Raw genomic sequence first — 25861 nt, forward strand, 5'->3', positions numbered from 1 at the left:
AGAGAGAGTGAGAGAGTGAGAGAGAGAGTGTGCAACGGCAGGCTAAATAGTGCACGTGCAACGGAGAGGGCGGCAGTGCATTCAAGAAAGGCTATTTAGTGCATTACACAGTAAAGGGTATTCACGAGTCCACGTTAGAATCTTGTAATCATGCAGTTTGAGCATTAGACAGGGTAGAGGGGACGTGCTTTGGGAAAAGGAAAGAAGAAAAAAGGAGGTACCATTTTGTCGCACTTTCTCGCATTCTCGGTCCTTTGACCAGTTGGGTCAATGCTTCAGTCACACACACACACACATTCCCTCACAGTTTCGCATCATACGTGACATGGGTTCATTCTTCCGGTCTGGTTTAAGGGTGGTCACTTTTTATCAGGTTGTGCTAATTTTTCGGGCTTGTTCGATACGTGAGTAGTTTGCAGGCGTGCTTGGGCACTACCCTGCGGCGCTAGTCCGTTTCGTGTATTTGGACATGGCAAGGTCTCAGATCTTCGCCACACCTCGGCTGTAATTTCTGACGTAACCTGCAGAGGGAGGAAAAGAGGGGGGGGTGGGGGAGACAGCATTCGCGCGCATTCAAATACATGGATTCATAAGTCCTTTACTTACCTCTTACTCGTCTTTTCCTCCTTGGGGCAGGGTCCCCGGGGATATGGTTTTCGGAGTCGAGGGGGGGTAGTGTGTTCATGTAGGGCGTGTGCGGGGAAACATAAAAAGGAAACCAGAGGTGCCTAGTGCGAGGTATCTAGTCAAAGGATATATCTTACTATCGGGATCCTTAAACCTCTTTCGACGCCGTGGCGTTCTAAAGTTCTTCGGTTCTTGGGTCCCTGCTACTTCGGAACGTTGTACTTTACAATATTTACATTATTTCATTTCACCCTCCTTTTACATTCCCTCATTTACACCATTCGTTTTACCCATCCTTGGAAGTCACGGTCTTCCTCTACGCGAGAGTTCATGAGTCAGTCGCGTACTTTTAATGCGGAGCGTCGGGTTGTCGATCCGATCCGTCCTCCAAGGCCGGGCAACCATCTTCCTTTAACCTTAAAGAGAGAGCAGAGTAGGGTGCACAGAAAAAGAACTTTCCTACCCATCCCATATTGTTTTAAAATAAAACATGCAATACCCGTCCATAGTTTCAAAGACTTTAATTTGCAAATTCATTTCAGCATATGGATTAGGAGGGTGTGGTCGTATTTGGTCGGTCGTGGCAATGGCTAAAGTGCGTACAGTGGGGGGCGTCGTTTGCGACAGTAAAAAACATCGGAAAGTTTTACTCATTCATTTGTAAGAGACTAAAATGTCTATTAATTGGCCGGGGGTTCGGGGGCATATATTTTCATAATTTAGAAACATAATCATAACAGTTGTAATCAGATTTCCTATATACATACCGTACGCATGTATCGTAAATGAGGTTTACATCAGTTATAAAAATATAATACATTGTATATTCGTAATCAACGTTTGTAACGGGGATCTTTTCATACTGTTCGTCGAGTGAGCTCTCCTTGTCTTTTCTAGCCAAGTGTACAAAGGATCACAAAAATCTCAGAACATCAAGTTTATATTAGTGCGAAGGAACACCACGAGGTGTTCGTAGGTTCCGATTGATACCAGCGCCATTTTGGGCGGGGCCGGCACAGTCCGGAAGCAGCATCAGGGGGAAATGTTTCCATTACTGGCAGTTTGGACCAGAGTCCTTTTCGGCGGTTCTAGAATTCACGCTAACAGAAGGTGTGGAAATGTCATGTTTGTTTCGTTGGCGATCGAAGCAGCCGTCCCTTACCGGAAACCTGCTAAGGCCGAAGGCTCCGCCGGGGACCTTTGCATGATCTTCAAGGCTGCGGAGATGCTGTCGGAGATGGGGGCTCGTGCTCCATGGGACAAATGTTCGAGTTGTATGGCTGGCCAAAGTTACTCTAGTGGCCGGGACCCACCTTCCAGCGGATCCAAACGCCATTTTGAGGCCCTACAGGGGCCACTCTCGTCGAGTTTGCAAGAATGGAAGAGACCCTTTGGAGTGAAGGGAAGAGGTCCCTGTTTTGTGAGAGCGGGACGTTCAGCTGGGGTGCAGCTGTGATGCCCCCACCTGGGGGGGCGAGGGAGGCTCGTTCACATCGTCTCCTTCTCCCGGTGCACTCCATGCCGCTCCTTTTCATCGCCCTGCATGAAGGCCTCTCCACATCCGGTGTTCCCCAAGCGTCACCATTGTACGTTCGGTGCTGCGCAAATACTGGGGTGCCACCATTGTGTGTTCGGTGCTGCGCAAGTACTGGGGTGCCACCATGGTGTGTCCGGTGCTGTGGAAGTATGGGCACCATCGCCTGACTGGGGGTGTTCGGCGCCGGGCTGGGGGCTGGGAAACCTCCTACCGGTGGAGGTGGGAGAGGCTCGTCCGCGTCGCCTCTCCCTCCCAGCCCAACTTGGACAAATTGTTGTGGAGGTACGTGCAGGACATCCCGCCGTCCAGGACTGCTGCGGCCGTGACGGAAGAGAAAAGGAAGAGGTGCCTCGCTCTCCTCTTGACATGTGGCGGGACTACCTTAGTCTTTCCAGGCCCGTTGCGGCCGGCCAAAGAGACATGTGGCGGGACTACCTGCAAATGCCCAGGCTGCGGGCTCCCGCCTCTTCTCCGGCTCCCCCATACGTTAAGATTTCCTGACCAAGAGTTGGCGGCGGGGCTCGCCTTATATGGGTTGCCGTTGGCTGGGCGTAGCCGTAACCCTACCCTATTTTGGAAGGTTCCAGAATGGGGGGGGGGGGGCGAATGTTCTGTTTGACTTTCATTTTCTACAGTTTATCGTTATTATTCCTTGTTTGTTGTGTTAAATTAAAAGTTCAAGTTTATTAATGTTCTACGGATTTTGTTTTATCATTTCTTTCTTTCCAGGTTGCTTTTATGCTAAGTTTCTGCTAACAGGGGTCGAGTAACACGGAAACACGTGTAAAAGGGATGACGCAGATTTGTACATTACATACACACGAACTCAGACGGGGGACAGTACAAGTACGACATACAAAGACCCAAGACAAATATAAAAACAGTTATCGGTCATAATTATCTCTTTCCGTCTGTAAGTTTTTAAACGAGGCTGGGTTCCCGTCTTGACATTGCCCGACCTAGGAGAACTTGATCATGCCGCTGAGATTTTCCTGGCGAAATCTGTGCCATCGGGCATAATCAAACGTGGTGGTTCTGTCTGGCCTGTCTATGTAAGTCGGGTTCTTCTCTGTCTCGCGCCTTTTCTCGTACTGTCGGTCTGTCGTTCCTGTCGGTCCTCTGCTCCTACTCACGCTCAGTAGAGTCGGGCATTGGGCTTTCCAGTGTCCGACATACCTACAAAAAGCGCATTGGTCTGACCCTAAGTCTGGTCGTCCTTGGTATAGTGTCGGGGGGTAAGTTGTGGGTAGCGGTGTCCTGGGGTTGTCCTGTCGGTATATTTCCCTACTTGGTTTATCCTCGTCTTTTCTCTGTCGTTTCGTAGCCTCTCTGCGCCACATACCGAGACTGTCGAGCATAATTGGCGTCGTCTTATTATTTCGAAGGGCTATTTCTAACGTTTCTATTTTATCAAGGTCGAAGGATCCTGCCAGTGGCCACTGTTTGTCTTGGCTATCTTCGGTATACCTGTGCCATAATTTATTATAAGCTATGGTAACTAACCCATAGTTTATGAACATGTCCTTATTAGGGGTGCCTTCTAGTGGAGCCATATGGTCCACCTCTAACACCCGGTCCGGGCTAAACAGGCTATTTATCAATGGGGAGAAGACAGACATGACGGCTCGTAACGAGGGACTAAAAAGTCAGCACTGCCTATCTTATCACTAGGTGCAAAGACTAGACAGAATATTTCTATTCTACGTTGTTTGCAGGCAGTGAATACCTCATGGATCCCAAAAAAAACCAATAGACCAACAAAATAACAATGGGGAGAATGAGTAGGACCGCAAAGATCTGCGTCACCTACCCTTTTCACTATCTGCAAAAAGGATGGTCTCTTCCCTGCTTGCAGACAGAGAATCTCCAGGAAACAATAGTTTGTGAACAACAGTTCAGTTTCAAGCAATTATTGAGTGGGGGAGAAAAAGAACAAGCACGGCTGCTACCCTACTTATCCTCCACTGCTTGCAAAGGGAGAGAGAGCCTGTTGCTTCTCCGTTTGCAGACAGTGAATCTCTAAATAAAAATAAACAAGGCAATACTAGTATTTTTTGACAATCAATCAAAACAAATTCTTTCGCAATTTGTCGTGGCAACACGACCTTACCCGGACCATGTGGACAGTTTCTTGTCTTCCGAATCCAGCGCCCGATCGTCCTCTTTTTCTCGTATTTCTCACGGCACTCCTGATGGTTCCCAGTCAGGACCGTAGATCACTCGAGAGAGGTCTGTTCGGAACTAGTGAAGTTCGGATGATCGGCTGCCAGACGAGGGTCTATTGGGCAAGAGCTCTCCCGATCGTTGCAGTCGTTCACTCTGTCGTCGGGACCTCTCCCACTGGATCCACGAGTCGCTGATGGGCCCCACGCTTGGGACGCCAATTGTAAAAACAGTTTCAATCGGGTCGGGGACAATCGATATTTGCCCGGCGGTATTGCCTCTGTGACCCTCTAGTTATTTAAATCAATGAAGAGGCAGGCGCTGGAGACTGGAAGGCAGGAAACAAGGCTTTTATTCTCTCCGGAGGAGAACACAACGAAACGGACAGAAGGTATCGTTCAGAGGTGCTCTAACTTACGTTTGAGGCCTGGCCCCTTATATACAGTGTTTTATGGTTTTATTGCAGTTTACATATATGTGACAAAGCTTTGATATACGGAAAGACATACCCGGAATCCCCCTTTGGGGCCCGTTCCCACACACATTTACAGTTGAAATCCCCACCCTAATCACAACAGGTGATGAGCATCGCGCAGCTGGATAATCCGCCGAGTCACAGAATGTGGGGGGTTTGATTGGATCTCATGGGGTGGGGGCTTTGATCAACCCGGGGATTTCTTTGATGGGGGGAAGCTTTCTATTGTACGGGGAGGGGCGAGGGTGGTATCGGCAGAGCTGGGTGTCGGCCTGGGAACGGGGAGGACAAAACGGGCACACGGGGAAAAAAGGGGGTTTGCATCTAAGGGCCGGAGATCATGAAAGGAAAGCAGGGAGGTGTCGCGCTGGGAACAGGATGAGGGCCGGGGGCAGAGCAGCGCCGAAGAGGGGTTTATGACTCCAGGCAGGTGCAAGCAGGGGGGTGGTCAGCGGGCAGGCTTAGCGAAGGCAAAGGGCTATGTCAGGGGCCAGCGGCATGCAAAAGGGTTGGTTCTGATCGGGGCATTTTAAAATGGCGGGCGCGCACGACAAAAGTGTGGCATCAGGGGAAGAGGCAAGATGGCGCAGATAATGTTCACCAAAACGCACTAATTTTCCACAAATCCCTGTCTCAAATATGACCTTGATCCCCCCACATAATAACAACCTTAAGCAATACAATCAACCCCTTTTATTACCTACTAATAAACCCGACCCGATTCCAGCCATTCCAACTAAAAGGCCGCCGAAGGGTCCGGGTAATATAACTCTAGGGATACCAACTAGGGAGGGAGAAAATTCCAGGCATACTCGGGGGAGTTCAAACAGGGCCCCTCTCCCAGAACTCCCACCGGAAGCAGTGCCTTTCGTGGTAGTTCTTACAGGGGTACCTGAATTGGAGGAGAACAAGCGGGAAGATTTTGCCCAATTAAAGAATAAAATAATACATTGGCTGAGGTTATATAGGCCAATTGTAGGTAATATTAGTGGCGAAATCATCCATGTCCGCCGCCTTCAATGGTTGGGGGGAAGACCTAAAGATATCGAAGGTGATATAGTGGTGGTCAATTTTAGAGATCAAGAAGCAGTCCAGTTTATACTAAATTGGCCTGCTGGAAATGCCAACAACCGTATTACCCCCCGACCACTGACATATTTTTACCCGCGATCAGTGGTATTCCCATCTCAGCACCTATTTCCACAATATCCACAAATACAAACTCTCTTTAATACCCACCCCTTTACCCTGAACAATGCCAGGAACCAGCCACATGCACCGGCCCGTGATCCATATGGATGGAACTTTGTACCTACTAGGAATAACACAACATTCAATGGGAGAATGAATCATCTAAAGCCATTCACGCCTTTGGAGACTACTAATAGGTTCGATATATTCAATGGGCTAGATGATTGTGACTGATGTTTTTTGAGTCCAGGGAATGAGGGAAGTGGGTTACATACCTCCAATATGGAGGACACTGTTTATGGAGCTGATGTAGTGGGGAATGTAATAAACTTGTCCCCAGTTAGACATCGGAATGGGCCATTGCCACTATCTGTGAAGAGAACACACATTGTTGGTGGAGTAAGTACCCCAGGAAAGGGGTATAACTTAATAAGTTGGAATATCGCAGGGTGGCATAATAAGATGGACTGTCTAGGCTGGCTGGAATTTATCTCTAAATTTGATATCCTTTGTCTCCAGGAGACGTGGTCCACTGAAGGTATTGCCCAAGAAGGCTATGTTGCCTATAACTGCCCGGCGTTGAGCTCTAGTATGGGTAGAGCAAGAGGTGGGCTGGTTACTTTATTGTCAGTGAGTCTTCCGGCACGAGTCAAAGTACACGTGACAGTTGGCTCTCACTCACAGACATTATGGCTGCAGCATAATGGTGGTAGGAATGTCCTATTAATTAACGACTATAATAACGTTTTCAATCATTCTAGTTCTGTAGTGGTTGATGAACGTGAGGAGGCAGTTGAAAACCTATGTGGGCAAACTGGTATTTCTTTAGAAATCTTGTGGGCTGGAGACTTTAATATTCATATGTGCCCTTACTCTTTCTCAAGGGTGTGTGGCTATGGAGGGGAGGATGGAGAGAATCAGGCCCACTTTATACATACGATCTATGGGGACTCACTCAACACACTCTTGCTTAAATATGATCTTTGGATATTGACGCCAAAGAAAGATAGCGAGGGCAAATCGATACCAACTTTTGTGGGAAGGAATTCTGCTACTGTTATAGATTATCTTATAGCCTCCGCAAGTATAAATTCTCTTTGTACTATGCCAGAAATACTAGATTTGGCCCTTAGTGACCATAACTGTTTAACCATAAACCTGTTTCTGTGGGGGGAGAAGGCTGTGGTACCCCATAGAATAGTGGCGGATATAATTCCGCATAGGCCAAATGGCCCTAGGATTAAATGGGGTAGACACAACAAGGCACTGCTGTTGGCTAAAATTGTGTCTGCATGCTTACCGGAGGTGGAATTATGTCTTGAGCCTAATACATGTCCGACAAGCACATTGGCTGGCTTTGAACTAATTAACGCAACTACAAAAAAGATTTTGACTAAGAACAAGGCAAAGGGACAAGAGGCCCCCAGAGGGTGGTTTAACAGGGCTTGTACAAAATCCCTACAAAAACTAAAAAATGCTTTAGGTAGAAAACCTAGGGATAAGGAAGTGGTTAAATCTCTAAGGAGTACATATAAAATGCACCTGAATCTGAGGAAACAGGAGCTAAGAGAGGAAGCGTGGGACAATTTATCTAAGGCTGTAGATCTCCGGGATACTAAGTTATTTTGGACCACTGTTAATAGTCCCTTCCTCCACGATGAAGTAGCGCCAGTGCTCTCGGCCCAAGTTAGCGAGGAAAACTGGGTATCCCATTTTTCTAGCATTTTTAACCCGGGAGGGACATCTACGGAGAATGATATGGCTGTAGCCCCTGGTCCTCCAACACCGCTTAATATCACAACCGCGGAGGTGGATAGTGCCATTCGAAGTAGCAAGGGAGGTAAGGCACCCGGCCCCGATGGGGTCCCTGTGGACCTATATAAGGCGGATGTAACATTATGGAGTCCCATGCTGACCAAAGCGTTTAACGCAGTAGCCCTGACCTCTGCACCTCAGTCGTGGGGAGAGTCGCTTATTATCCCTATCTATAAAAAGGGAGATAGGGGCGAGGCCAAGAACTATCGCCCTATCTCCCTCCTCGACTCCTCCATGAAAATAATGAGTAGGGTGCTATTGATTCGATTGGAGAATTGGGTTGAAGAGAACGGGATCCTAGCGGACTCCCAATTTGGTTTCCGCAAGGGGTTAGGCACTATAGAACAGTGCATCAACCTAGATCTTATTATAGGCAAATATACGCGTGCAAAACAGGGTTCGCTGTTCCTCTGTTTTGCGGATTTGTCAAGTGCTTTCGATCTGGTTGACCACTGCTTATTATGGACAACCCTGTTGAATATGCCCCCCCCCCCCCCCCCCCCCCCCCCGAAATCATTTATTTTTGGCCCATTTATATGGTAACCTGTCTGCAAATATCCGTTTTGGACCTATGGGCGAATGCACCTCAAGCATTAGAGTAAGGTCTGGAATTAGGCACGGATGCGTTCTTGCCCCTCTTCTTTTCTCTCTTTTTATTAACGCCATTGAAACAGAATTGCGAACAGTTAATGCCGACGTTCCGTCCGCTGAGGGTTTATCAATCCCAGTTCTGCTCTACGCGGACCACACGGTTCTCCTATCCAGAACCCCTCTAGGGTTGCAAAAATTAATGGATAAGTTTCAGGACTTTATTAATGGGAGAAAACTCAAGATTAATAATTCCAAAACTTTTATTTTGGCCTGCGGAAAGAAAGTCAAAAAGCTAAGACCCTTTACATTAAAGGCCCAATTGATTCAAGTGGTTGATAGTTTTTGTTACTTAGGCATTACTTTTAATAGTGGGGGCATTTGGTCACATGAGATGACCAATGTTAGAGGAAAAATGGGTAAAAGTGCTTTTGGAATTTTTAAATTTGCTACCAAATTGGGCTCAAGGCGCATATCTGATATGCTATACATTTATCGCCATAGATGTGTTGCGTTGGCCCTTTATGGGTCAGGGGTATGGGGACACTACAATCATCAATCGCTCCAAGTTGAAGAAAATAAATTCATTAAAAAACTCCTCTGTCTACCATCTTCTACCTCTACCAGCCTGATACATCAGGAGGTTGGTTTGGAACATCTCACAGATCATATTGGTCTTAGACCTCTGCTGGTATGGAGGTCTATCTGGCTCAAAGAACAGACCAGTTTTACGAGGAAAGTTATTACTGATTGTCTTCGCCTGGACAAGTATAAATTGATTCCTTGGCTCAACTACATATGTTCTACATATGATGAAGTTTTTAAGCTAAATGTCCGTGATGACCCCCTTTGTACTTTGGACATCCCTAAAAACGAGTTAAAACACCTGTATCTGAGGGCTAAGGCACAAAAGCGCTGCTCTGTAACTAGCCAGCTCTCTACTTCTCGTTTTTATAACACATATAATCGGGCTGAACCTGGTTTTGCTGAATATCTAAATATGGTAACTATACGATCACACCAGTTTGTTCTTACCAGATTACGTATGGGGATAGTTCATTTGCTTGTTGCCTGTCCGCTCATTCAACTTCACACTGTAATCCCTTGTCCGTGTGATGGACTTTCCAAACAGAGCACTGTGCACTTTTTATTGATTTGCCCTTATTATGTACAACTCCGGGTAATATACCTGAAACCACTTTTAAAAAAATATAAGGTATCCTCTGTGGAAACAGCTATGAGTCTTTTATTCGCACTTGCCAAACCTGATGTGTGCTTTTTTACGGCTGTATATATTTTAAAATCTATATCTCTTAGGAAAAGTTTGACTTTTTAACAGTATGTTGTAAAATGTAAATGTAAAATGTAAACTGTAAATGTTGTGCTATACAGCTGCACTTTTATGATTATTTTATAATGATCGAATAAAGTTTTGAAATCGAATCGACTGCAAATGATCAGCAGTGATGGATCCTAGGCCACAGTTGATCCAGTGGCAAACCCCTTTCCTTATCCCACCCAGAGTTGACGGTGGTCACGGATGCATCACTGCTCGACTGGGAAGGCCATTTGGGAGAGGTGGACGTCATAGGACTTTGGTCTCAGGTGGAGGTCCGCCTCCACATCAATTTGTAGGAGTTGCGGGTGATACACTTGGCATTGAAAGTCTTCCTACCATTCATCGAGGAGAGGCTAGTACAGTGTCTCACAGACCACAGCACCACCATGTGGTACTGCAACAAGCGTAGCAGCGTGTAGTCCTGGAACCTGTGCCAGGAGGCTCTGTGCCTCTGGAAAGGGCAGACTCGCCAGAGAATTTCTCGTTTGTGAACCATCTGGTGGGGTCTCTAATGGGGGAGACCCAGAAATTAGCCAAAATACAACTAAATATATATTCAAAAATAATATATATATATATATATATATATATATATATTTTTAGAACACAAAAGAGGGCGGCACAACTGGATACTTATTTTGAAGCTTTATTACACAAACACTCCACCGACGCTTTTCAGCCTCACTGCTTTTCTCACGGTCAATTTGTGTGAATATATATATATATATATATATATATATATATATATATATATATATTTGGGGTTTTTTATTTGTGAAAAAGTGCTGCAGAAGAAAGCTTCTGGCTTTTCCCTGCAAATTGTATCAACAAAGGATTTGTGGTGCTGAAATCACCATCTTCCCAGCTTTCAGGGACAGGCAGACTTTTGCCAGAAAACCAACATTTTCTACACAGTTTTGCCACTTTACTGAAACATCATCTATTTTTGCTACTTTTTATGCTTTAAACCTCCTTCCAGTTAGTGGTAGAAATGGGTGTGAAAACAATAATGGGCCCCGGAAAACTAAAAATGTCTGAAAAGTAGACAAAATTCTGAATTTAGCAAGGGGACATTTGTGTAGATACATCCAGGTTTTTTTCCTAGAAACAAACAGTTGAGAGTAAGAAAAATTGAAAATGTTTTGAAAAAAATAGCCATTACTGCCAACGTTTTTACCTGTAACTTCTTCTAAGTATGACAGATTTTTTAAAGCAATATACCGTTACATCCGCTGGAGCCTTCTGGTTGTGAGGATATATAGTACTTGAATGTTCACCAAGAACCCGAGGAACACAGAAGCAATAACTGAGCTGGCTCTTGCAATGGTTTTTCATTGTGTTCCGAGTATATAGCAATTCATTTGGTAAAATATAAAGAATGAAAAATAGGTATTAAGGACACCTATGTATTTCGTAAATTGGAACAAAATATAGAGTTTAGAAGCAATAGTTATTTGCCCATCTCCAAAATTGTGTGTACCCATACTAGCATGTGAATTATAGAACATTTTTCAAAGTGACTTCTTTTTTACACATTGTCTTACATTTGGAAGGCAGAAATGCATAGAAAGCCAATAGGTAATAACAGTTGCTCAACAATTCTGTGTTCCCCTAAGTTTTCCAATAAAAGTGGTACCTCACTTGTGTGGGTGGGCCTAGTGCCTGCGACAGGAAACGGGCCAAAACGGAACGTGGACACACCACATTTTTATAGTGAAAACGGACTCTTTTTTGCAAAGTGCCTAGCTGTGGATTTCGAAACCTAGCTCTGGCGGCACCCTGGGAAACGTAGCATTCCTATGCATTTTTGATAACTAGACTCCCAGGGGAATCCAGAATGGGGTGATTTGTGTGGCTCTCATCAGGTTCTATTACCCAGAATCCCTTGCAAATCTCAAACTTAGTCAAAATTGAAAAAACACATTTTCCTCACATTTCTGTGATGGAAAGTTCTGAAATCTACGTGGATCCACAAACTTCCACCCAGCCCGCATTCTCCAAAGTCTCCAGATAAAAAAGGTACCTCACTTGTGTGGGTGGGCCACGTGCCCGAGGCACGAAAGGGTCCAAACTTATTATGGAGACAGCAGAATTACCCATCACAAAATGACCTGGTTTTGCAAGGGGGGGGCACCTGGGTTTTTGGCCCCTGGCTCGGCGGCCATATAGGGAAACCTACCAGACCCACACATTTCTGAAAACTAGACCCCTAGGGGAGTCCAGGAAGGCATGGCTTACGTGGACCTCCCAACGTTTTCCTGCCCAGAATCGCCTGCAAACCTCAAATTTAGCTGAAAAATCAAATGTTTCTCAAATTTCTGTGTGGGAAAGTTGTGGGATCACCAGGCTGACACAAATTTCCTACCACCCAGCGTTCCCCCAGGTCGCCCGATTAAAAATGGTACCTCACTCATGGGAGTGGACCAAGCTCCCACTGCAGGCAAGGGCCCAAAACGTATTGTGGAGACATCAAAATTACCTATCACCAACCGACCTGGTTTTGCAAGGGGGGGCACCTGGGTTTTTGGCCCGCGCTCGGTGGCCATCCAGGGAAACCTACCAAACCCACAAGTGTCTGAAAACCAGACACCCTGGGGCTTTCAGAGAGGTATGGGTTGCATGGATCCCCTGATCCCGCAACTTTCCCAGTTTCGAGATCCAGTGTGGCGCCTAGGGATAATTCTAGGGTATGGAATCTGCGGCTAGATCTTCTTTCTACCCAGATAAGGCATTACCAAAGGTAAGTAACTTATTCTTTGCCACTATCCTGAAAGGCATTCTCGACACAAAGACCACACTGGAAAACAAAATTGACACTGGTGGACTTTCTGTGGACAGACCACAGGAAGTTGGCAGGCAGAGAAGGAATCCAGTCTGGCGTTGCTGTGCCCTATCGTGTAAGAAGCAAGTGACAGAGTTAAAAGGGGCAGTAGAGCTGCTTTACAGCATATACAGATGGGCCATCTAGGCGCACCAAAATTTGCCTTGTGGGTGTCCCGGAGGACACGGAAGAGATCCATGCAGAGTTCTTTCTTGAACTGTTTAATAGACTATATATATATGTGGGAACAAAACTGACACTGTTGGTGGTGCAGAGGGCCAAGGAATGCTGGGACGCCCATCAATACTGGGGCTTCTAGTAGGCCTATGGTGGCTCGCATTCTGAATTTCACAGACTGCAGGATGCAAGGGAGCCGGGTCTGTGGATTATCGAAAATACCTGTGTATATATTTTATGGATTACACGGCTCTGTATGAGGGCAAAGGCTGACCTCTATGTTAGTGAAACTGGCACAATATAAACATAAAATTAAAAGGCGAGTCGTACTTCGCCTCAAGGGATGAAACATGGACGTAGATGGAATGTGTAGGGATACCAAGACTCGAGGGCAGGTGATGCCCACATCAGGAACAATCTTCGACACAAGAAAATGAAGCAGGACACACAGGGGCAATTGTAAGAGCGAGCTACAAAGGTAAGAACGAAACTGGCGGCGGTGGCTTCATCGTGCTGAGACCAAGGGGAGCCGGCATCAAACTTAGACCATGAGAAGATCCCGAGGGAATCTCCACACCAGTGTGGATCAAGGAGTAGCCTGTGGTGACCTCAGTGAGTGCTATACGTATCAACTGATGCACAGGGGAGGGGGGTAAGGCAGCATTCAAGTCGGGGTAAGACTATCTTGTATTATGCACCTTTATGGCTCAGGAGCAGTGATTACAGCAAGATATGGCGGTAAATTTGTTAACTGAGCAATGAAAGGAATAGAGATGTGCTCGGGTGCATGCAGGACGTAGGCACTTAATATAATGTGTTAATCTCCTGTTCGACATGCACCACATATTGGGAGTTTTTAGTATGTTGGCAAGACCGCATTTCGAATCATAACCAGGGAGACGGGAGCAGCAGCAGCGAGAGTACATTACCTAACGATTACATGTGAAAACACCATAACAAATGCAAGTATTACTGGGCGTCAATATCATGAAGTAAAAGACTCATCCTAATAAAGTTCTCATTAGGGGATAGCGGTAGCCCCCATACACCTCATACATAGAGAGAGGTGGGAGCTGTGGCACTGCGAGCTACAAAGATGTCCGGATTGGACAAGTATAATTTCTTAATGTGGAATGTAGGAGGATGTGGAACCCCCACTAAGCAAAGCCTACCTTTCTGGAGTAAACTCCCTCTTTCGCCATAGTGGGATGTGTCAGTAGCGAAAATGATCATTCTGTCCAGGCTGCTTTCCCATTTTGGGGCACTTCCTATCATGTGATGTATTGTCTACATTAAGAAACTAAACGGTTTGTGACCTGACCTAATACAGGCTGGTAAGGGGGAAAGAGTTGCTATAGGGATATTCGGAAATCCAACAGATTATTGCATGGGAGGATGGTATGGGTACCCCAAACACAGGAGTGTACTATATAGCTGCACAGCTAATCTGACCAATGGGCCTGGTTGGTTGTGAAAGCTACTTAGAGGGAAGAAGGGGGCGCTGTGTTGGGCAGGGGTCCATTGTTGGGGTGCTGTTAAGCCATGACAGGCTCTCGACTTTATTTCTCAGAGCTCTTCAGTCGGCACGGTATTGCTGCTGTAAATACATGCTAAAAGTGGTGATGTTGTTGGTGTATGTTCCAGAACTACCAGTATGGCCATTATGGTGTTTGCCCAAACTGGAGAAACTGACCAAAATATATGATAAAATGCCCTGGAGCGAAGAAGGAATCCAGGTGGTGGGAGATCTGTATTCGAAGGGAAGAATTTGTACTTTTGAAGCACTAAGGGATGAACACACAGTGGCCATAGGGCCCCATGGCTTACAATGCATTTGTGCAGGCCATAAAAGCAAACATGGGCTGTTGGAGAGATAGAACCCATAATAAAGTCAGAGGCGCTCACCAAGATACTGACTACGGTAGGTTGTAGTTTTGCTGTGACCATGCTGTCGTTGGCTATTAGTCCCGCCTACTACGCGGACTTGTCAACACTAAGAGAAAAGTGGGAACTGAAGCTTGGGAGGGAAATATTAGATGATGAGTGGCATAAGATAGTGAAATATACGAAGATAGTTAAGAGAAAACCCAGATCCAAATTTACTCAGATAAATTGTTGACACCAAACGTACCTCATACGTGTGCGATTCGAAAACTTTTACCCTAGGGTGTATTAAAACCTTATGCTCTTATGAGGATTTTTTTTATATAGTTTATACATATTTGTACTTCTGTTATCATTGCTTTGAGGGTGAACTGCGTCAGTAATAGCAAACAACCACTGCAGTCCCCTTGGCAACTGTCAACAAGACACCGAAACCAGACTCCACACTTACTCCCTAGGCCCTAGGGCAAGGTGCTTTTTGGGTTTCGGAGGGGATCTCCCTCGCTCTTGGGCAGTGTTGGGGTAGCAGAAGGCACCAAATATTCTCCAGTTCTAGTTGTGGAAGGCAGCAAGCTCCCCTGACTTTTGGAAGGTAGCTGGTGGCGAGAGGTTAGAGAGAAACATCCCTCTCGTCCTTGGATGAGGCTGAGAGTTGCTGAGAGAAAGTGAATATTTCCTGGTCCCGATATCTCACCTTCCCATTAAGCCCTTAGGCTAGGCTAGAAATAGATAGTACCAGGGCTTTAAGTGGGCCGGGTCTCTTCGGTGCTGAGCACCGGCAGTTTTTTAAAGGAGGCCTCGAAAAACGCGTCTCTATCCGGCTCTGTTTTGTGCCCTAACACAGGCCTTTTTTTCCCACACTACAGTGACAGCAGGCCCATCATGTGCGCATGCTCACCCTGCTTTCTTCTCACTAGTGGAGAAGTTACGGCATGACGTCATGCCAGGTGAGCGTTGTAGGGGAAGGGAAATCCTTTGAAGAGAGTGATTTTCTCTCTGGATTTCCCTTCTCTTTTTGAAACGCAGGAGCATTGTTGTGGTGTCACTAGGGCTTTAAGTGGCAGCTTTTTCAATGTTATATACAACCCATAGTTGCTGCTTATTTATCTTATGCAACTAACAACCATCGATAAAGCCAATAATCCTGACTTCTTGTAGGTATGATGTTGTATTAAATATCTGGCTACAATGACAGAAACCGCAAAATACAAGTTGGGCGGCACACTATGCTAAACAGATTTTTACCTTGCGTGTTCTTAAGCCACGCCCTTAATTGCATTGGCCACGCCCCTTTGAGAGACTCCCCAGTTTTTTCCTCCCACTTAAAGCCATGGATAGAACTCTGCCCTTGGGCAGGAGCAAAAAGAAAACCCACTGATCAGGAAACTTGCCAACATCTCTGCAAACCCATTTGACCGCAAGCCACGTCCCATTACAGCAATGACCTTGTGAAACCGGAAACAGCAACAACAAAAAAAAAACTCAAAATACATATGGAGCAATGAGTCTACCGCCTCGGCATCTCAAAAATTCATCACTGCCTGAGGGCAACCTCCCCGGCAGTCAACCAAAACCCTTCACTGTCTGACGGCAAATCGCCTCGGCAGGCATCCAAAACTCATCACTATCAGAAGGTACTCGATAGAAAAAGACAAGACTCTTTGAGGAAACATGCTGACAATTCTGCAAACTCAATTGACCGCTCCCCACGGCCCATCACTGAGCTGACCTTGTAAACCAACTTCAACTGTGACAAAGTACCACAGATCAATAAGAAAATCGAAAACAGCAACTATAAAACTCAAAAAAGAATGTGGAGTAATGAGGCAACTGCCTCAGTATCCAAAACACACTACTGTCCGAAGCAATCTGACAGATGAAGAGAAGACCCAGACTGCTCTTGGGCTATCCTGGGGGTGGACATATAGATGGGGCGCTGCCAATACAGTCCTCCCTGGGGGCACAATAGTATAGCAAGGAACTAGATAGTTGAAGAGTGGAGTGATTAACAGATAAATTACTTATTGTGTCTGCATTTGTATGGTCTTTGTGTAACTGCCGCCCTATAGGGCTACCGCAAATGTGTTTGCTAATGTTATTGTTTTTTCATCCATAGGTGATTAGCCAGTCTCGAGCTAGATTTAACCCAAGCATCAGCATGATTAAGAAGTGTATTGAAGTTCTCATAGACAAACAATACATTGAACGAAGCCAAGCCTCTTCAGATGAATACAGCTACGTCGCATGATCTTCCACTTTGCGGAGTATGAATGTGGGAAGATCACCACTGTCACTGTTTGGTGTGTTCCTGTGGGAAGGAGCAGGCCTGTGCCTCCATAATTGGTCACTTGGCAGTACCTGTTTTTCTGCTGTTTACAACATCACCAGTGCCACGTCATGAGCGTCAAGGAAAATGCCTATAGATATTTCAAGCTCATGCCATTATGACATTTCTTAAGACTTTACGAACCGAGAGGGTGAAGTGTTGCAGGAATGTGGAAATTTGGGTGGGTACCATGCTTTTCTCTCTCCGCCCTCCCAGGCACAGTCATGTTTGCAGTTCATGTGTTTTTTTAATGTATCTTAAAGGATTTAAAAGTAAAAACTAAATATTGTAATATGACAGATAAACTAATAATTGTATCTACTTTAAAATGTAAAAATGGCAAACATGATATTGCTGCTTGTCAATAAAAAAAATAAAGTAACGGTCTGTTTGTTGAAGTATATTTATATTTGCATACACTAATGACTCAGGAAGGTTTGTTACTCTTTAGTCATTGCTCTATTGATGTGCTTTGGAGCTCTTTGCCTGTACCCTTTGTTTCAAGACGTAAATGCTTACCTCGCACTTCCGAGGCAGTTCTCTGCTTGTAATCTTTGCAGCGCCTTCCCCTATTAATGAAAGTGTAACACGCCAGCTCCTGAGTGCTCTCAATGGAAATAATTGTATTTTCTCATACTGCATGAAGATGCCATACACGCGTTGTAGTCCTCGGAAGACTGCCCTTAATACTGAAGAGCTTGCATTATGTAAGGGTTTCACTTCTCTTGTGATGGGTCTCTCCCTCTAGCCTCTTTAGCATAGTCTTCCTTTTCCATTCTCAGATGGACAGTCTTCTACCGCTTTCATGCCTTGTTTAGATTCCCACTCTCATGTTGTGGCCAGACTTACTTCTTGTAGGTCTGGATTTCGATAGGACAGTTTTTACGCAGAGACCTACTACTGACAATATATAGAGTTGATTTTGGGTCCACTCGTCACTTTTCAGCTTTCTTCAATTAGATCAGCCTCTTCAAACCTGTCAGTCACTCCTTGGGTCAGCCTTGTAGAGTTTTGTATTCAAGTCTCACATAATACTGTTGGCTGCGTGGGTGTATCCTTCCGCCTCTGTTTGGGTTCTTGCATTACCTCCTCATCAGCCCTCCCCGTCCCAGTCCTAACTAAATGAGCATAGCTTCTCCCACCAGAAACTCCCAAGCAAGTTAAAACCCATCCCTTCCCTCCAGGCCACACCCATACCCTGAGGCATATAACCCTGTGACCTGCCACTCAACAACCTGTTTGTTTTTTCTGCGGACTCACTTCCTGGCAGACTTCGTTGTGGGGGGTGCTGGAATTGGCCTCCTATCGGGTAAGTGTGAACCGGGATGTTAAGCGCCCGTTTGTAGCCCCTATTGTGCCTGTTTTACCTTGTGGGAATGACATGTGCTTTGAGTCCCTGCTGTAGCGGGACCGTGGGGTTGTGGGTCCGGACTGCCTGGTGTGGGGTGGTGACTCCCTGCTGCGGCCTCCCCACTCCCGGGTTAGTTCCCTGCTCTAGCGGGAACACCCGGGGAGGGAGGGGAGGTGTGTGGGCGCGGCAGGCTTTTCAGCGCGCCGAGGGCGTGGCGGTTTGGCTTCTCAGTCTCTTTTGCTGTCTCGCTGCTCGTTACATTCGAGCCAGTGTTTTCCCCTTTTTTGCTTTCCTGCAATCCTTGGTGGAGTCTGGGGTTGCGGGGGGGAGGGGTCTCCCTTAGTTTGTTCAGTAGGGGCCCGTTGTTTGGGGTTCAGTCCTGCTTATGCGGTTCTTTTCCTGATTTAATGTTCTTTTTTTTTTTTTACTTTATTTATACCTTTTTGCAAGTTAAACATAGGTACAATCAACAATGTTCCAGTAATTGTAACAGTCCATGTCGAAAAGAAAAAAAGCAGCATGTACAGCAATATACAATACATCTTATATACTTCATTTATATCTCGTAAGTTCAGAAAAGGTCATCCACTAGTAGCATTTACCATGTAATGATTCACACCGTGGTCATAATATAGTGAGTGTGCAAGGCAGAGATAACGTTACATCGCAATCCAAAGCATTGTATTAGACATACGTTACCATCCCCTTTACTCATTAGCAGTGCTAAACTCGGCACACTCCCACCCACACTACACCCACACATAGCAGAGTGAAGATGCACAGTATAAGTCTACGTCATTGATGTTGTGCCATCATCAATCCCATCCTCCAGTGTCCCATCATGCGATCTTGCAGTGTTTTGAAGGTAAGCTTGCAGAGGCCCCCATATATCCCTAGGCCTACATGCCAGTGGTTGTGTTTCAGCATAAACAGCATTTTGTTCTTGGCAATAAATAAGACTATTAGCCAGTCCTTAAACTTTGGGGCTCTCCCCCTTCCCCAGCAATATGCCAACCTACGTTTCGCAAGGAGTACAGCAATGTCAAGAAATTTCCTACACTGTCTAGGTACTTGCATGGTGTAGCCCAATAGCAGAATTAACGGGTCCTTATCCAGCGTGACCTCTACCATGGCCTGAAGGGCCATATGCACTTGAGTCCAATATTCCCATATACCAGGACATTCCCACGCCAAATGTATAAATCCTGCTCCTTCCGCCCTACATCTTTCACATCTATCGTTATCTGACAAGTGAAACCTGAATTTCTTAGCCGGTGTGTAGTAGAGCATCTGCAATATCCTGTAGTGAATGATCTAGCCTGCAACAAGCTGAAATGTTAGAAGTAATACCACAACAATATCTCCATTGTGCTTCAGAGACTTCTTTGCCTATATCTTCACTCCAGCGTGCGCAAGCTGTACCTTCAACCCCTTGGTGCTGTGACCTGATACTACAATAAATACTTGAGACCAGGTGCCGTCCATCCGTCGAGCTCAGCATGCCGTGTAGCAGCATTAAGTTCTCCGGTTCCATTGGATAGTCCGGTAAGACATCCCTCAGACCCTGCCTCGGCAGTACATAATAAAAAATCTCCAAAGGCGTGGGTCGCACAGCCCCAAAAAACTGGTCCTGAGTCCGAAGCTGCCCCTCCAGGAAAGGATCACCCCAGGTAACTATCCTAAGGCGCCGACACATTGTTTGGAAGCCTATTTCCTGCAACAGCACCATATTGGGATGGTAAGTCAGTGGCATTCATGGAGAGTATAACAACTTAACCTTTAGTAATCTCCAGGCATCAATCGTGCAGGACACTGTGGTTAGCGGTGTCTCTAAAGCCTCAACAGGGCCAGGAACAAGTCCATTCAGTGGTAGGGGACGTGCCACCCAATCCTCCACCGCTATCTTCGGCATACATGGCGTAGGCGCCATCCAATGATAGGCATAATGAGCCTGCGCACTCATATAGTATACTTCAAAATCAGGTATATCAAAGCCTCCTTTATCGTAGGGCTGAGCAAGTACTGAACATTTAAGCCGTGGTTGCTTACCACCCCAAAACAATTGAATCAACTCTGTCCTCAACGTTTTAAAGAAAAAAGCGCCCAGGTAATAAGGGATGTTCAGGAATAAATATAGAAAGCGTGGCAATATCACCATTTTAATAAGCGAAGCTCTGCCCACCATGGACAAGGGTAAGGAAATCCAACGTGTAACATTGGAGGTCAATTTAGTAATTGCAGTGCCATAATTTAGTCTCAGCGTCTCCTCCCTAACCCTAGATACTTGGACCCCCAAATAGCGGAGATCCGAATGACACCATTCCAGCGGGTAATCCAACTGAAACTCTGATGCTGCAGGTGTGAGGGGGAAGAATTGTGACTTACCCCAGTTAATTTGTATTCCCGACAGTCGACCGAACACCAGCAATTCGCGCAACAGGGGGTTGAGATTTTGTTGAGAGTCCGTAACAAAGTGTCAAATCATCCGCATACAGCGAAATCCCAATTTGTCGTTGAAAGCATTTAAACGCACTATCTTTATGAAGTTGCCGTATTTGACATGTTAGTGGCTCAATCGCTATCACAAATAGGAGGGGGGAGAGCGGGCACCCCTGTCGGGTACCCCTTGTGATAGAGAGTGGAGCGGACAGGTGACCATTGATAAGAACTTGGGCAGCAGGTAGGGTATAGAGCAACTGAATCCAAGAGATAAATAATTTGGGGAACCCCATTCTCTGCAGAATGGCAAATAAGTAGTTCCACTCGACCAAATCGAATGCATTTGTAGCATCCAAAAATATCGCGGCAACTGGGAAATCAGGGGCAATAGTTTGAATTAAGGATAAAAGTGTTTGCAAATTATGGTTAGTGGATCTGCCTGGAACAAACCCAGCCTGATCCGGGAGTATAATTCTCGTCATGAGGAGGGACAGGCGAGTAGCTAATACATTTGCTAACATTTTGGCATCACAGTTAATCAGTGACAATGGCCGGTAAGAATCACATACTGTGGGATCTTTCCCTGGCTTTAATAGAGAAGTGATTACCACTTTCCGCATCGAACAAGGGAGCACCCCAATTTCCAGCGATTCTTCAAACACCTCTCGCAGTACGGGGGCCATAATGTCTATGTAGCATTTATAGAATTCTGCAGGCAGCCAGTCGAGCCCTGACGCCTTCCCATTCGTAAGTGACATTATTGCCTCCCTAATCTCATCTAATTCTAATGGGGCGCAAAGGAATGTTCTGTGTACATCGCTTAACCAACATAAAGCAATATCCTCCCAAAAATCCCCAAACCTCAGCTCCCCCGCACTCTGCGTGGTGTATAGTCTTTCATAATGCATCGTAAATAATCCCAAAATTCCCTCAGTGTCCTGGCATGTCCCACCTTCTGGCCTGTTAATTTCCAAAATATTGGTATTGAACCGTGGATTTCTAGTAATTTCTGCTAATGCCTTCCCTGGCTTCTCACCCTCAGAAAATCCCTTCGTGTCACCCAGTGCTTCCCTCGGAATTTAGCCTCTATCGCAGCCTCTGCCTCATACTCCGACAGTTTAGCCCTGAAGTCTTTGTCCACCCTCTCATCCCCTCTTCGCCCCATAAGTGCCTCCAACCCTTTTAGTTCGCGATCTAGGGTACGTATCGTTCTTTGTATATCCCGCAAAACCATAAAGCTTTTGGAGATGCGGTACCCACGGACTGTGACCTTAAATGCCTCCCACACCAGTTCGACACTGTCCACTGACCCCTTGTTGCAAGGAAAGAACGCTGCAATCTCCTCACCTAATTCTTTTTTGAACACCTCATCCAACAAAGCCGTAGGTTGTTGCCGCTATGTTTGTCTTGGTCTATCACATCCAGGTACTCGCATCTGTATCAGAACAGGGCAATGATCAGAATATGTTCTGGCCAAATGCACAGCTTCCCTATAGCTGCTCCCAGCCCTCGGGAAAGTAAACAATAATCAAGCCGGGCCCATGTGTTGGTGTAAGATGTGAAGTGTGTCCCTTCTCTTTCCTGAGGGTGAACAAACCGCCAGCTATCAAGTAAACCTCCTTCTTCCATGATACCCTGCAGGACTCTAGATCGCCTATTGTACTGCGCACATCCATCCGCTCTGTCCTGGCTAGGCACCATAGCGACATTAAAATAACCCCCCCCCCCCCATATAATGTGCATCGATCCAATGTTTACGACCGCCCCCCCACAGTGTCGTGAAGAATTCCAGTGTATCAACATTAGGGGCATAGCAATTCACAATAGTGACCGTGTCAGATCCCAACCCCACACAATGACAAATATCCCCGATGTATCTATTAATTCACCTAGCACCATGAACTGTACAGACTTCTTGATCAATATGGCCGTGCCCCTCGCATAGGAGGAGTAAGATGAAAACAGCCGTATCAACGCCCATCTACTCGCAAATGTGTGATGTGAATGTGGATGCAAATGCGTCTCTTGCAACAGCGCTATATGCACCTGATGACGGTCTAGGTATGCCAAAATATTCCTGCCTTTCCTGGCATCATTCAGACCCCGTATATTCCAGGGCAGTATCGTTATGGGCGATTCACTCCCATTACCTGCCATTTTGTGTCAAATACATCACAGCATATTCCTGCAACATGACCAATTGCTGTCCTGCCTTTTCGAATTAGTGCATGCAACTGGAACTCAATGTGTACCTTAACCCTTAGTATACAATAACATGTCCCCTCCTCCCCACCCCCCTCCCACTGACGCATCCCAATCATGCCAGCCAAACACCTCCCCCCCCCCCCCTTCCCTCCCTTCAAACATCTCCAAACCATGTATCAACAGGGGTACTCCCATTGGGGCGATCTCCCCAGGTGACACACCTTATCCTTGCTACTAGTCTGGGATCCGTCTGTTCTTATCAGTCCGGCTATGGTCACTGATCGTGCTACATCCTCTCCACCCCAATAATCATAAACAACATAGTAATATCGTGTAACAGCTACCCAATACAACAATCTTTAATATACGTTCCAGTATTCAGTGGATCTGAAAGAGACACGTTAGTGATTGATTCCTTACCTTAGAATATCCCCAGGCGTCAGACTGGATCCGGAAATCTTTTGCGTAGCAGTACCCTTGCGCGTCGGTAGGCGTCGTCTGCGGCTCCGCGTCCGTCGTCGGCGCCGTGGTGACGTCGTCGGAGTACTTAGACGCCGCCTCCGCGTGCTGACGTCAGTTCTTCTTTTTTCCGCGCCAGCAGCGCAGATCCGGAAAAAGTGGTACCTTAGTCACTTTTTGACTAACCTTTTTTGATCTTTTGATCTTCCTTTTTTGAAGTCTTCGACTCCGAACAGTGCCGGTAGGGATGCCAGGTTTCAAGCACTGTGAGGATTGCACCGTCGGTGTCTCCACTGCCTCGGCATCGATCACGACGACAAGACCTGCTCCGACTGTCGGGCCCTGACTTCGAAAGCTAGGCGGGAGCGGTCCCGTAAGCGGCTTGTACTGCGGCAGTTGGCCCTGCGCCGAGAACGGTCCCGGTCCGGACGGAGGTCGAGGGACCGGTCACGGGAGAGGAGCCATCGGAGCTCCGGGAGTCGACATCTCTCCTCCGGGTCGAAGTCGTCAGGTAAGCACAAGAAGTCGAAGAGACGTCATCGCTCTTCTGACGCCCCCCGACGCTCGCACGATGCGGCCGGGGGTTCTGGTGACACCGCCCACGCGGCTCCGTCTGAGTCGCAGGCGCCGCGTCCGGCCTCATACCCTCCGGTCCCTGGGCCTAACGCGACGCCGGAGGAGATCGAGCGGTTCCTCATGGCCATGAGGTCCCTCTCTCCTCCGACGGGCTCCGTGGTGCCTCCGGGCCCAGCGGACCCGTCTGGGGGGCCTAGCGGTTCGGGGGCTTCGGTCCGACGCCGTCGGGTGCTTCGGCTCCGACGCCGCCGGCGCCTTCGGGCCCGGCGCCGCAGGGCCCCACTGTATCCGGTTCCGGATCCGGGTCGCCGCCGGTGGACTTGACAACCTCCCTGGCGCCAACCCCCCAGGTGTCACCCCCGGCGCTGCACTCTGGCGGCGCCGTCCCCGATGCCTCCCTCGACCCGGTTCCGGCGCCGAAGCGGCGCCGCTGGGCGCCGCTTCAGACGCCGTTCGGAGAGTTTACTTTCCATGAACCGGCCCCATCATTTTCTGACCCTGAGTATCAGGAGATGGGTGATGAGGGGTCTGAAGACCCTCTGACACGTGAATGTCAGTCCCAGGAGGACTGGACAGGTGAACTTGGGGATGCCAGTGGTCTGGACACTTCGCCCGACACTGGCTTTGTCTCGCCTCCTACCGTGGCTACGGAGGAGGGGGCAACCTATAGTGTGGTGTTGATGAGGGCAGCCAAGGCTTTGTGCCTTGAGCTCCCCGTCGCGGCCGTGAGGACTAACCTCCTCACTAAGGTCCTTAAGCCGCAGTCATGCTCAGCTGAGCCTCTGCTGCCGTTTAATGAGGCCTTGACCGACGTTCTTTTGGGCACTTGGTCCAAGCCCGCTACAGGTTCGCCTGTAGATAGGAACGTGGCCAGACGCCACCGCCCGGCTCCGGGTGACCCATGTTTCCTGTCCACCCACCCCACCCCCGAGAGCCTGGTCATCCAGGCCTCCAATTCCCAGAATGCATTCCCGTCGGCTCCGCCGGACAGGGAATCCAAGAGGTATGAGCAGTACGGCAAAAAGATCTTCTCCTCCCTTAGTCTGGGACTGCGGTCTTCCAACACCGCATGCCTCTTGGGCCGTTACACCCACTCTCTGTGGGATGCGGTTGCCGAAGTGCTGCCAGAGTGTCCGTTGGAGGTACGGGCCAAACTCGGCCAAGCCCTTGTGGAGGGCCGGGATGCAGCCAGATATTCTATCCGGTGTGGGCTGGATACCACCGACTCACTAGGTCGAGCGATGGCAACGACAGTGGCGGTCAGACGTCACGCCTGGTTTGAGGTCCGCCAACTTTTCGGCCGATGTCCAAAACACACTGACGGACATGCCGTTTGATGGCCGTCGCCTTTTTGGCGACAAGGCAGACCATGCGCTTGAGCGCTTTAAGGACTCCAGGGCTACAGCTAAGTCCTTGGGCCTCTCGGCCCGCGCCAGCAAGCGGCTGCCTTTCACTCCTTTCGTGGCCACGGAAGGGGTGTACCCACGCGTGCTGCCAGCCACGCTCCGCAGGGTAATACCCAACGCGGTGGCGGCTGTGGAAACCGCCGTGGAGGCGGTCGGGTACAACGGCGAGGTCAGTCCACACCTTCCCCCGCAGCATCCGCCTCGAAACCCTCCTAGTCCGTTCTTTCAGGCCCATGTGACGCCAGTGGGGGGCAGGGTTCGCCATCACCTCCTCCACTGGCGCACTGTCACGTCAGACAGGTGGGTGCTGCAAATCGTCCGAAGGGGCTACTCCCTCCCCTTCGAGGCGACCCCTCCAGCCATGCCACCGCAGTACCACCGAGTATCGGGGGATCATTTGCGGCTTCTACAGGAGGAAGTTACGGCCCTCTTGGCCAAGGGGGCCATCGAGCGCGTTCCTGGGCCAGAAGTAGGGTGTGGTT

General features: G+C 47.6%; 1 protein-coding gene across 1 annotated transcript in view; it reads left to right on the forward strand.

Moving 5' to 3' along the window:
- The window catches only part of CUL2 (cullin 2), a 517464-nt gene extending 500138 nt beyond the window's left edge, over nt 1-17326 (forward strand). The window contains exon 21 of the mRNA XM_078663320.1: nt 16734-17326. Coding sequence (XP_078519446.1) covers nt 16734-16865 — 132 coding nt within the window. The 3' untranslated portion in view covers nt 16866-17326. The remainder of the gene's footprint in view (nt 1-16733) is intronic.
- The last annotated feature ends 8535 nt before the right edge of the window (nt 17327-25861 follow it).

The sequence above is a fragment of the Lissotriton helveticus genome, chromosome 10, assembly GCF_964261635.1.
Source record: "Lissotriton helveticus chromosome 10, aLisHel1.1, whole genome shotgun sequence".
Lineage (NCBI taxonomy): Eukaryota > Metazoa > Chordata > Amphibia > Caudata > Salamandridae > Lissotriton > Lissotriton helveticus.